The sequence below is a fragment of the Camelus ferus genome, chromosome 10 (assembly GCF_009834535.1).
Source record: "Camelus ferus isolate YT-003-E chromosome 10, BCGSAC_Cfer_1.0, whole genome shotgun sequence".
In the NCBI taxonomy this organism is placed as follows: Eukaryota; Metazoa; Chordata; class Mammalia; order Artiodactyla; family Camelidae; genus Camelus; species Camelus ferus.
This window is the reverse complement of record NC_045705.1, coordinates 33,282,097-33,294,604: the sequence shown is the minus strand read 5'-3', so window position 1 is coordinate 33,294,604 and position 12,508 is coordinate 33,282,097. Positions and strand designations below refer to the sequence as shown.

Sequence of the window (12,508 nt, the reverse complement as noted above, 5' to 3'; positions counted from 1 at the left end):
AATTCTGCTACTATGGGCCAGCACTGCTGGAAGGATGTAGGAGACAAGCAGAGGAGAGCAAAGGTGTTCTAGCTAAGGCCATTGTAGAGCAGTCATCCCCCAACCAACCCACCAACTATTATAGATATATGAGCAAGCCCAGGGAAGGTCAGCCAGGGCCAGGCCAGATCAGCAAAACCACCAACCCCAAGACTTATATGTGACAAAATGAGTGGTGGCTATTTTAAGCCATAAAGTCTGGAATGACTTGTTACACAGCAATAGCTAGCTGATACAGAAGCTGTGGAAACCCTTGTCCTCTAAAATTGAAAAGCAAATGAGAGAGGAAGTTATGATCTGCTAGGTTTTATTTGTAGTCTGGTGTATTTGGACCAGAGAAAGCTGCAAAAGTGCCTTGGAGAGTCACAGGGAAGGGATGATAGAAGCAGGTCTCCCTCACCAGACCCTAAGGAGCCCTTCACTGGGGAGGGCAGACCTGAGACGGGAAGTGGCTAGGGGCAAATCCAGGCTGGCAGCAGCAGGGCTGCAACTAGGAATGCTGAGGCTTGAGGGGTAGGGCTTGCCCTAGTCTGCCCCCTATAGGTCTCAGGTCCTGGGGTCATATACCCGCCCCATGAAGACAGGGAACTTGTGCTGCTGGTCCCAGAGCAGAAAGAGGAAAGGCTGCTGCACGTCAAAGGTCAACAAATTGCGGGCCACAGAGATAACCGAGGCTGCAGCCGCCTCCACCCCGGTCTCTGTCAGCTCCAGCATGGACTGATGCTGCATCCCAGAAACCTGAAGATCCGGGTCCTCGGTCAGCCCACACAGGTTGAGGTCGTAGGAAAAGTCAAAGAATTCTAGGGCACAACCAGAGAAAAACAATGAGGCAAAGGTCGGCACAAACCCCTTAGCTGCTGGAGACAATTTGTCCTGAATTTTCTGGATTGGTCCCAAATTCCAAGACTTCCTTCCTCTTCTTCCTCTTTGTTTATCCAATTATATATCATGCTTTCTGGTCCAGCTCATGGGATCTTCTATCAAGTGGGCCCATCTTTACTCCAACCACCACTTTCTCTCAAGTGATGAGAGGCCATGCCTGTAACCTCCAAAACCCTGAAAAGTGATGCCACCACTTCCTTGTCAATCAGGACCTTGGAAGTGAGCTAATATATCAGAAAAAGGACATATGTCCTCAAATGAGGTTATATGCAAGGGTGTGATGTCATATACTAGGAAACAAGATCATCTCTGAGGAAGTCAAATTCGATAACAGAAAATGCAGTGATGCATTTGGACATGAGGTCAAAGATAAGGAAGTGAGGCTGTTATTTAAGAAATGGAGTATCTGTTGCCTCTCCTAGACTCAGATGCCTCTAGACCCTTTTATCTAGATAGCTTCTTGCATATTCCATGGGGTAGTTGAGTTCTGTGAAATGTCTCTAAGGGAGGAGCGTCCACCCCCACCACGGTCACCTGTTTCCCGTGTCTATGTTACAAGGAACCATAGTGGAAACAGTCAGGAGGGCTAAAGACCTGGATTGGGGTTCTCATTCACTTCCAACTGGCTCAAGGGACCTTGAGTAAGTCAAGCCAACTTTCTGAGTCTCAGCTTCCTCAATGATCCAATGGGATAGAAGCACCTGCCTTGCTAACTCAGAGGACTGAGGGACAACCTGAGATTATGGATGTAAAAAAATACTCAAGAGTATTTCTTTTTTTAGTGGAGGTACTGGGGATTGAACTCAGGACTTTGTGCATGCTAAGCACACGCTCTACCTCTGAGCTATACCCACCCCCACCCCAGCTCCCTTAACTGCGTTTTAAGGCCCGCCCCTGCCCCGCCCTCCCCCTCCCCCAGTCTCTTCTCTTCTGATGGCCTAGGGGCAATCTAGGCTGCTAGGGCTCACCGAGCTTCTCCATGATTGACAGCATGTCCTGGTTGCTCTTTACTTTGATGCGAGGCATCATCAGATGAGTGGGGTGGAACTTGAGGGACTCCAGCTTCTCCATGACGGCCTTGAAGACAGGGGTGCTGAGAGCATTCTCTATTTCTTGGAGATAGTGTTTCATCGTAAGGGGCACCAGGATCACCAAGCTCAGGTTGTGGGACAGCTGCAGACGGCCCACCTGGAGAACAAGAGGTGCACCTTATCAGTCTTCCCGCCTGAATTCTCTCCTGGCTCTTACCCACCATATCCCCGGGCTGATCTTCCGTCCGCGGCTATGGTCTGTACTGTTTCAACAAGCAGCAACCAGAATTAGGCTCCCAGGCTTTGCCATGAGATGCGATGCCCGCTGGAGCAACAGTGCTGGTCTAGCTCTGCACTGGTGAGATGCAGAGGAATGAGCATGAGTTTCTGAGAATCACATCCTGACTTGACTACTGATTAGCTGTAGAAGGCAAGCAGATTGAGCTCTCTGAGCCCTGTTCCCTTCTTCTCAACTATTTTGTTCATAATGTACCCCTTAAAGTCCTTTTAAAGGCTTTTGATGGCTTTTCACTGCCTATGAAGTTAAGTATAAATCTCTTGGTGTGGCATTCAAGACTATGTACAAACTGATCCTAGTCTACCATTCCAGCTTGCCAGTAGAAGGACTTACAACTAGTGGCCAGACAAAAGTATGAGAGAAGTTCAGGACTCATGGGTTCAGTACAGAGGAGTTCTCAACTCAGGGCGAATTTGCCCCCAGTGGACATCTGGCAATGTCTGAAGCCAGCAGAAACAGAGGTTCACCGTGTTACTGGCATCCAGTAGGTAGAAATCAGGAATAATGCTAAATCCTACAATGCCCAGGACAGCCCTTTATAAACAAAGACTTATCTAATCCGAAACATCAATAGTGCCAAGACTGAGAAACCCGAGACTCATAAGATATAAGAGACTATCACTGAAATGGCATCATGGTTGAGGCTGAGAGATGGACAGGAATAAGCTACAATACAGAACTCAACTGGGCAATGAGGAAATTAACTGGAACCAATCAATTGTTGAATTTGACAAAAATGGCCCAGAATCAGCAGGTTGTAAATTGACTAATCAACTGATGAGCATGGACATGGGGTCCCTGTTGACAGAGGCTCTAAATAGGGTACACATTTGGCAGTAAATTCTCACATTGTGCTCTTGAATTTTCAAGCCCATAACTTCAGCATACCCGACTTGGTAATCCTAACCCTCTTCGTTGGGTAAATACTCTTTAAGTCTCAGGAAAATTTAGAATTAAGTACGGGAATGAAAACTTAGAATTAAGTATAGGAATGACTCTGTAGTATTAAGACCAGGTATTAAGACTTTTCAGTTCAGGGTAATCCATGTTATTTATTTATTTATTTATTTATTTTTTGGCAAAAGGGAAGTAATTAGGTTTATTTACTTATTTATTCATTTATTTATTTTAATGGAGGTACTGGGGATTGAACCCAGAACTTCATGCATGCAAAGCACATACTCTACCACTGAGCTATACCCTGCTCCCTGTTTTGTCTGTTTTTTTAAATAGTATTTATAAGTTTTGGAGACTCAGACATGCCAGTTTTATGCTTTTGAGCAAAAAGGTATAGGATAATTTCATTAAGTTTGAGAATGATGTTGAGATGTTTGTTGAAGGTTGATTTACTTTTCAAATTTAATTTTCAATTCACAGGCAGGCTTTAGGTACTAGGAAGATACGGCCAGGAAGGGTTGTAATTCTGTCCTGTCACGTACCTGACATGCTAAAAAAGAAAATCAAGTATATTAAATGTATAAAGTATATTTATAAAGTATATACATAAGCTCAAAATGTTTATGGGAATATTAATTAACCATATTTATAAGTGAAACAAATGGTTTAAAGGAGTTTTATCTGCTCAAGATGGCTTAATTAATTAAAGAACAAATGAAAGTTAGTTTTTTAAATAAAATTACTATAAATAATACAGAAAATTCAGCTTAAAATTTAAAAGCTTAAGTAAAATTTTGATTTTGAATTTACAGCATTAATATATTAAATCAGGCATTTGTTTAAAACCCATATAGAACTATAAATAGTGGTTTCCGTGCAAAAAACTTCTCCTTCTTTAATATTAAAAAATCTTACTTTGATATCCTCTTCCCATATACTCTGAGTTAGAGTAAAGCCCAGGACATGCCATATATATTCACTTTTCTCTGTCTTATGCATGTTATTTCAGTTCTGTTAAAGAGCTGGGAATGTTCAAATTCATTGGATAGGAATGGATGGATGGAAGGGTGGAAAAGTGCATGAATGGTTAAGAATGGTCAAAAGTTCCTCCTCCACGAAGTCTTCCTAGTCACTCATACTAAGTGAGTTGCTCCCTTTAGCATCTGCCCCTGAATTCATTCCTTTATTCAGCAAACATGATGAACACTTATTATATGTGACATTGTTCTGGGCTCTGGGGGTCTAGTAGGAAAAAAGACAGGTAAAGTTTGTGTTCCCAAGGAAAGAGACACTATCTGAGAGAGAGAGACAATACTGCAATCAAATCAGCAAATAAACAACATAATTTCAGATAGTGATAAGTACCACGAATATAATAAAACAGGGTGAGGTGGAGGCTACTTTAAGGAGGGCGAAGCCTTCCCCACCAAGGTGACCTTTTAGCTGACACTTCGGGGAGCAGAAGGAACAAGTTATGCCAACATCTGAGTGAAGAGGCCCCAGGCAAAGGGAAAAGCTGAGGAAAGCTCCCAAGGTGGACACAAGCCTGGCGTGTTCCAGAACAGATCCTGTGCTTCTCAGCCTGGGACCACGTCACTGGGGACCTCCTGTTGTTTTCCATCCCATAGGTCTGTTTCTTGCTGCTCTAACAAGGCAGAAATCTCTGGTCATTGGGCATGAGACAGTTTACTAACTAGAATCTTCTGGGCTCCATATTCTCTCTTCCCTCCTCATCCACTGTAATCCTTCATGCTGTTCAATTTCTGCTAAGGAACGTAGAGCCATTTAACACATGTGCACACATGCACTGACCGTGTGCGCTGACACATGGAGATACCTAGACCCGTGCACACATATAGATGCATGCAGTACCCAGGTACATACACACTAAGCCACCAGGGTCTACTGGTGGGTTGACTGGAAAGAGACACAGAGGCACAGAAAAGGAACATGACTCACTTTTTGCCATTTGATGCAGTAGAGATGCATGAAGAAACTTTAGAGTCCTGCTCTCCAACCTAAAATATATAATGCCTGCCTCGACCAAGGCTGAAGAGGGGAGAAGGAGGAAAGACAGGGTGGAGATACGGAAATGCTGAATTAGTAAGGGTGTGCCCCACACCGGTGAGGTCACAGCAGAAAAGAAATCAGGACACGCATGAGGCTCTGAAACAGGAGTGGGAAGGGCCAAGAACTTACCCTGGCCTTCAACGTTCTGTCCACGAAATGGGCCACAGGGTACTTCTTGCTAGTCAACATGTGCACTTTTATCACAGAGGATTTGAGGTAAAAGGCCTCCTTGTTTTTTTGGACGGGATCAAATGTTATCTTCCACTTTGCTGGAGGGAAGAGTGGAGCAAGGGTTACTCTAATGCAGGTGGGGAGAGATGCTAAAAGCTTGCTGACCCAGGGGTGGGACAGGTATCACAAGATCCAGTGGTGGAGCTCTCAGCTGGGTGGATTTTGAAGCCAGCAAGGGAAGGAGGACTCAGGATGGGAAGATGCCCTGGCCCAGGGCCCCCTTACCACTCAGGTAGATGGCGTTGAGGAGGACAAGGCGGGTGTCGGCAGGCAGGCTGTTTAGCAGGTGGCTGATCTTGTGGTTGGTCTTCTTGGCCACCCAGTTGTTGATGAGCTCCAAGTTGACACTACTGTCATTTCCCAGGGCTGTGGGCCTGCTGCCATACAAGTTCCCAGAGGCGTTTATAAATGTGTCCCTGATGGTCAGGTCTGGCAGTGGGGGCAGGTGGAGAGAGAGAGGCCTGAGTCCCCTGAACACGCACTCCCCTTCCAAGAGCAGGCTTGGAGAGGGAGCTTGTTTCCCATCACTCTGTCTGCTTGCTCCTATGAACACAGGATGTCGGAGCAGGGGTCCAGCCCACTCCCCTCATAGATGTGCTACGTGAGGCCCAGAGAAGGCAAATCCTCACTGAAGAGCAAGAGAACTCATCCAAGCTCGAGGCCCATGCTGCCTCCACTTGCCATGTGACCATGGCTTGGCAAGGTAACTCTTCAAGATCTTAACTTCCATTTGCCTATATTTTATCGTTTTCTTCCCTTAATTCAGCAGGGAACAGACTCTGCTTTGCAGCCTTAGTGGAAGGTCGTAAGAAGACCTCCCAGGTTTTGCTCTCTCAAGCCTAGTTCCACTAAGAAAATAAGGGTTTGAAAGAGACATTTTTCCTGGACTAATTAGGTAATATTGAACGCTGTTGTGTTTTCCACCAACCTAGCAAGACAGAGGACAACGTCGATTTATAACAAGTAAGTAAATGCAACGTTTCTTGAATACCTCTGAGCCTGATTTTTTTCCATCCCTAAAAAGAGGCTGTGCTTTTTTTTTTTAAAGGTAATGGTGTGACAGGTGAGTTTCCTTTCTTTCTTTCTTTTTTCTTTTCTGTGTTTTCTCAGCTTTCTACAATGAACAAGTTTGCTTTTTTAGTTAAAAAAAAAGAAGACAGAAAAAAATTGTTTCCTTATCTAAAGAAAGGATGACACACTAGCTCTGTAGTTTTCAAACTGAGCAGAACTGAGTTTCAAGTAAAGTCATGTCTGAAGCCCACAATAAATACAAAAGGGCTCTGGTTGAGGCTGGGTGGCAGTTCAGAGCCCACCTGGCTCCTTGTCACAAGAAGCGGTACCTCACTCCCCACTCGGCCTCCCTAATCCCCCGACTTGCACCAGGACTCCAGCATCAGCTCTGCAGAACCCTAGGGCCCTGGGGAGCAAAATTTGAAACAGCTGCGTTAGATCTTTTGGGAAGCTTATTGCCCTTACTGCCTACATAATAATGTAAGGTATGAAAAAAACAACAAATTCATGTAACACAAAAGTACAAAGAAGAGGAATCCCAAGATTCCCCTGACCCAGATTAGCAAATATTTTTGCCTATTTTCCGCCCTAGCCCTCCAGCCCTGTCTATTACGGAATGCAGGACAGTCTTACTCTAAACGGAGTTGATGAATGCAAATGACTTTTCCAGGGTCTCCCCCGAGTACCTGTCCAGCTGCCACCTGGTACTTCTGAGGCCCTGACCTGCTCTGCACTCCCTCCTCATGTTCTAGCTTGGACATTCCCTCTGTCCTGTCTTTCTCCAGTGCTGGGTCCCCATCAGAATCCTGAGGACCCTGCCCAGCAGCTGCCATCCTTCCCCGAGCACTCACCTGGGCTGTGGAAGATTTGAGAGACTGAAGTGAAGCCTTCGGATGTGAAGGCTTTCAGGGCCTCATGGACACAGGTGAAGTCTTTGGGGTAAGCGAGGAGGCTTTCCAGGTTTTTCTTGGTTTCTCCTCCAGCCCCTACAACAAACAGCAGAGATGAGGGGCAAGAGCAGGAGGGGTGGGGAACTACCACTGGGGACTAGAGTGGAGGGACCAGGCTGGAATGGGGGGGATCACATATCATCAGAGCTAGAAGCATTTTGGAAGGCAATACATGTCAGAGAGAGAAGGGTGGGAGAATTAGGAAGAAACAAAGTTAGGCTTTTCTAGGGCTTTGAGTACTCTCTTCTTCCCTTTTTCTCATTTTAATACCACTCACCTTCCAAAGCCTGGTCTAATCACTGCGTGTTCCACGTTAACTATTATTTAGTTGGTTCGTGTTTAGTTGGTTCTTAAGCAGAGATACTACATCACTATCAAGAGGAGACATTGGAGAATCATAAAAGAGGATGGATGGTCAATACCCTTTCCATTATTCATTATTAAACATTTATTGTACACGTTTTCTGTGCAATAATAGAAAAATTTATAGAGCACTTATTTGGTTTCAGGTATCGTAAGTGCTTCTCCCGTCTTATTTCACTGAATCTTCACAATAACCCTTTTCTGTAGGGACAATTACTCTCCCCATTATACAGATGAGAAAACTGAGGTTTAGGAGAGGAAGTAATCTACTCATTTTAAGATCACAGAGTTAATAAGTGGAGGATGGAGAAAGGACTCAAGCCATATCTTTTGGGGCCATAAAGAAATGAACTGGGACCAGTCAATTGAAATGTGCCTCCCAGGAGACATTTGGCCATGTCTGGAGACATTTTGGTTATCATAACTGGAGGGTGGGGTGCTACTGGCCTCTAGTGGGTACAGGCTAGGGACATTAGGATTCTGGGACTCCAGAAGAAAGGTTCTTATATGTTCACTGTATTGTCTCTAATAGCCTTCCCAGAATTCCCCCTTGGAATGATAGTTCTGTCCCCTCTGCTTGTAGCACTTTGTTTTTGCCATTCCTAGGGTAATTACTCCATGGGACTTGACAGTGCTCTCTCAGGAAGGCAGAAGGATTAACATTTTTTGACCTTCTACCAAGTCAGGCACTGGGCTTAATTTTTTTAGGTAAATATAACCATTTCCATTTCACACATAAGGACTCAGAGAGGTTAAGTGATCTGCCCAAGGTCACACAGCTAAAAAGTAGCATTATCACAATTCTATTCTACGTCTCTCTCTTATAGTTCATCTTCCTTATTGCCTTATCTTGGTCGCTGGGACTTTATTTTATGTATTCTTGTATATAATCAATAGGATTTTATAAGCAATAGTGCCTATTACATCATTGTTAAATGAAGGAATAAATGAATGTTCGAGAATAGAAAGATTCCCCTCCCCACCTCCCACTGCCAGTGTAGCCCATTTTTACAGCTTCCTCCCTGAGGCATAACATTGTAGGGATCCAGACAGGTACCCCTCTCCTGGGAACACCTAACATATCACCCAAAGGGAACTCAGTCAGGTTCTTACCAAGCAGGACTTGAGTGAGGAGGCTGGCGATGCTGAACGGGGAGAAGACCATGTTGGTCTCAGGCTTCTTCATTGCTGAGAAAGCGTGGTAGAGCTTCACGGAGAAATCGGTCAAAGCCTCCCCCAGCACGGCCTCTGCCTGAATGGCTTTCCGAGCCAGAGCAGGAGGTGTCAGGTGCTGGGCAGATGGGCTCAGTAGTGGGCTGGGTGGGTGGAGTGGTTGTCTGGTTGAAGGGTTGGGTGGTGAGAGCAGTATCGGCTAGGATGATGGTCCTGTTGGTTTCCGGCAAGATGGAAGAGCCCTCGGTGCGTTGAATGGGTACATCGTTCAGAATACCTCCCTCTGAGATATCTCCTTTACTGGGTACGTCCTTGAGAACATCTCCCTCTGAGATACCTCCTTCACTTTCCCCTCCTTGCACGCTCTCTGGATGCACAGGGTTGTTGCGGGTACCACTTAGGCAGGATGCTCCATCCTGTGGTTCAAGAAACTGAGTTTCATTTTTTTTTTTTTAAATTATGAGGCACAGTCCCCTCAAATGCTCAAAGCAGGAAGAGAGGGTGGGGACGTAGAAAATGTCCCACATCAGAAAATTCTTCCCGGGAAAGCCTGGTGGGAGAGGGGGATGCCCTGGAGCTACCACTACTAGTTCCTTGGGAGAAAGCATGCCTTATCTCATTTCACAGATAAAAGAAAGGGGTGCTGAGACAAATCAAATGACTGGACCAGGGACTCACAGAAGCCAGAGGGAAAACTAGGAGTCAAACTTGGGTCTCTGATTGCAGATCCCCTGATTATCTGCTGAATCTCGAAGGGCATTGCCAATGCCAACTTCCACACACATGCACGGAAGGCAAAGCCAAAGTAAACACTCACCTTTCTCCCGGGCTCATCCCAGACCCCTGACCTCCCACACCAAGGGACCTTTCTTTGGGATTCAACCCCACCCAGGCCCAGGTGTGTGGGCAGCCACTTCACTCCCGTATTCACAGCCCCCGCCTGGCGAGAGCCGAGTTCTCAGCAGCCCAGCCCCAACCCCGTAACTCAGTTTTCCACAACCCCTTGCTTTTATATCACAAGATGCTGTCCATCTCCTCTGCTGATCCTTTTGCTTTATTCTCCACTTGGTAAATCAGAACAGGGAGGTTCGGAGAAGTGACTGGCTCGAGGTCACCACGGCTACAAGCCCGGATTAGACCCTGCGTGGGTCTGAGTCTCCCACTCTCTCCACGAGCTCCAGTGCGGGAATCACACTTGCTGATCCCAACAGAAGCTCTCCTCATTTTCCGGAGCCTGAAGGGTTAATCCTTAGCCCTGCCCGCCCCAACCCCACCCCGGGAAGGGGCCACTCACCCCAGTCAGCAGCAGCAGCAGCAGGAGGGTCAGCGGGGTCAGCCTGGAGGCCATCTGGGCGGCGACGTCAGCCCGGACCTGCAAAGCCGGCCAGCGTCGGTGCCAGCTCCAAGCCTCGTGCCCAGAGAGCGTCCACCCCTCTCCACCCCGGGGCCCGCCCCCATGCCATTCCAGGCGCTAGCCCCTCTCAGCGAGTCCACCGCCCCTCCCTCCCTCCCGGGGCCACCCTCTGCCTGGCTCCTCCCCCTGTTTTGTTTTCCCCAAACCGCTTCCCTTTCCCGGCACCGGCTGGCCCTTCCTTTCCCCCCAGGCCCGGGTCTCCGTCCATCTGTTCCATCCAGAGGGTCCTGCTTTAGCCAAACAATGAGGCCAGGGGCAGGGGGAGGAGGGGAGGTCCAGAGGGGGCTAGGGCACCACAGCCCTTGAGGAGGAGATGAAGGGAGAGGAGGGGGCGGCAGAAGTCTTAAGTGGAAGCAAGCCCACGGAAAGCCCACGGAGACTGCCCAGATAAGGGGTGGGGGGCCCTGGGGGAGGGAAGGAAGATATGAGAACGAGGAGACCTCCTTCCCCCCCACCCCCCGCCCCAGCACCAAACCTGCTCCAACTCCTGGTCACTAGGCAGCTTCAGTGCAGACTGAGTGGAGAGCCCCACGGGTTCAGGGAGGGTGGGGTGGCGGTGTTCCGTCTTAGCTATTGGCTGGCCCAGGACACTGCCCAGTTACAAATTAAGGATGATTGATCGCTGGTGTGAGTTCCCGTAAATCAGGATGGGACGGACCACTTGGTCCAGCTTTGTAAGCCAGGCCAGGAATTTAGCCCAAAGCCCCTTGGGAGCCAGGGCTGGGGGAGCTTGGGTGCTGCTGTCAGTTCTACACAACCAAGCTTCCTTCTCCTCCATCATCCTGGGTCATGATAAAAGCAGCACAGACACCAAGTGTGCTCAACAGTTTACAAGAACCCGCTTTCCAGGAATCGCTCCTCCATTAATCCTCAAAATAACCCTTTGGATATAGGCCCCGTTGTGCCCAGTTGATAGTTAAGAAACTGAGCCTTATGGCCCTTAAATGTCTGGCTCACGATTGCCCTCACTTGGAGATTAGCCAGGACTGGACCTCCTGAGGTCCTAACCTTGCCCCTGTTCTCCTCTGTGGGTGTTCTGTTTCTCCTCTGGAAGACCCGGAATCGGTGATTCTTCCCTTGTATAGTAGACAAGGAATCTGAGGCACCCAGCCTCGCAAGCATTCATCATAGGTAAAAACCAGAAAGTTGGGGTATATGTGTTGAGGGGTGCGAGGCAGTAGACTTGGCTGTGAGACCCTGGCCAGTGGTTTTCCCTCTCAGCACCTAGCTCTCCTCTCAGGGTTGCCCAATAAAATACAGGAAGCCCAGTTAAATTTGAATCTCAGATAAACAAACAAAAAAACCCTTTATTTGGAAATACGTCTCATGCAATATTGGGGCATAGTTATACTAAAAAATATACTACTCAGCCATAAAAAAGAATAAAATAATGTCATTTGCAGCACATGGATGGATCTGGAGATCGTCATTCTAAGTAAGCCAGAAAGAGAAAGAAAAATACCATGATATCACTCATGTGGAATCTTAAAAAAGAAAAGAAAAAAGAAGACACTAATGAACTTATTTACAAAACAGAAACAGACTCACAAACATAGTAAGCAAACTTATGGTTATGGGGGTGGGGTTAAAGGGGTGGGAAGGGATAAACTGGGAGTTTGAAATTTGCAAATATTAACTACTATATATAAAAATAGATTAAAAAAACAAATTTCTTCTGTGTAGCACAGGGAACTATATTCAATATCTTGTAGTAACCTATAACGAAAAAGAATATGAAAGGAATATATAGGTATGTATATGTATAACTGAAACATTATGCTGTACACCAGAAGTTGACACATTGTAACTGACTATACTTCAAACACACACACACACACATTTTTTTTTGGTCATTTATCTGAAATTCAGATTTAACTGACATTTTTTTGTATCTTATTTGCTAAATCTGGCAACTCTACCTCCTCTGCAAAAGCAGCTGGTCTCTGATGACCTAGTACAGTTCTAAGGTTTTATGATCACCTCACTGCAGGGCCTGCCTTGTTTGGCACATTCAGGAAAGCTGGCTGCTTGTACCAGAACTGCTGCTCTAAGGGACTGACCAAGGACAGAAACAAGAGAGGATATTTGTGTGGCTCCCTGGGGACCACGTCTCTCTGAGCCCGACATCCTGTATTAACCCCTATGAATT

General features: G+C 46.6%; 1 protein-coding gene across 1 annotated transcript; it reads right to left on the bottom strand.

Annotated features, from left to right (window-relative positions):
• Positions 1-329: 329 nt before the first annotated feature.
• SERPING1 (serpin family G member 1) lies at positions 330-10,922 on the bottom strand. The gene is given in 9 exon segments (XM_014553538.2): positions 330-839; positions 1,890-2,109; positions 5,347-5,486; positions 5,674-5,877; positions 7,311-7,445; positions 8,886-9,024; positions 9,026-9,361; positions 10,240-10,317; positions 10,835-10,922. Coding segments are annotated over 8 exon segments (1,482 nt in total). The 5' UTR covers positions 10,294-10,317; positions 10,835-10,922; the 3' UTR covers positions 330-585.
• Between the last annotated feature and the right edge of the window lie 1,586 nt (positions 10,923-12,508).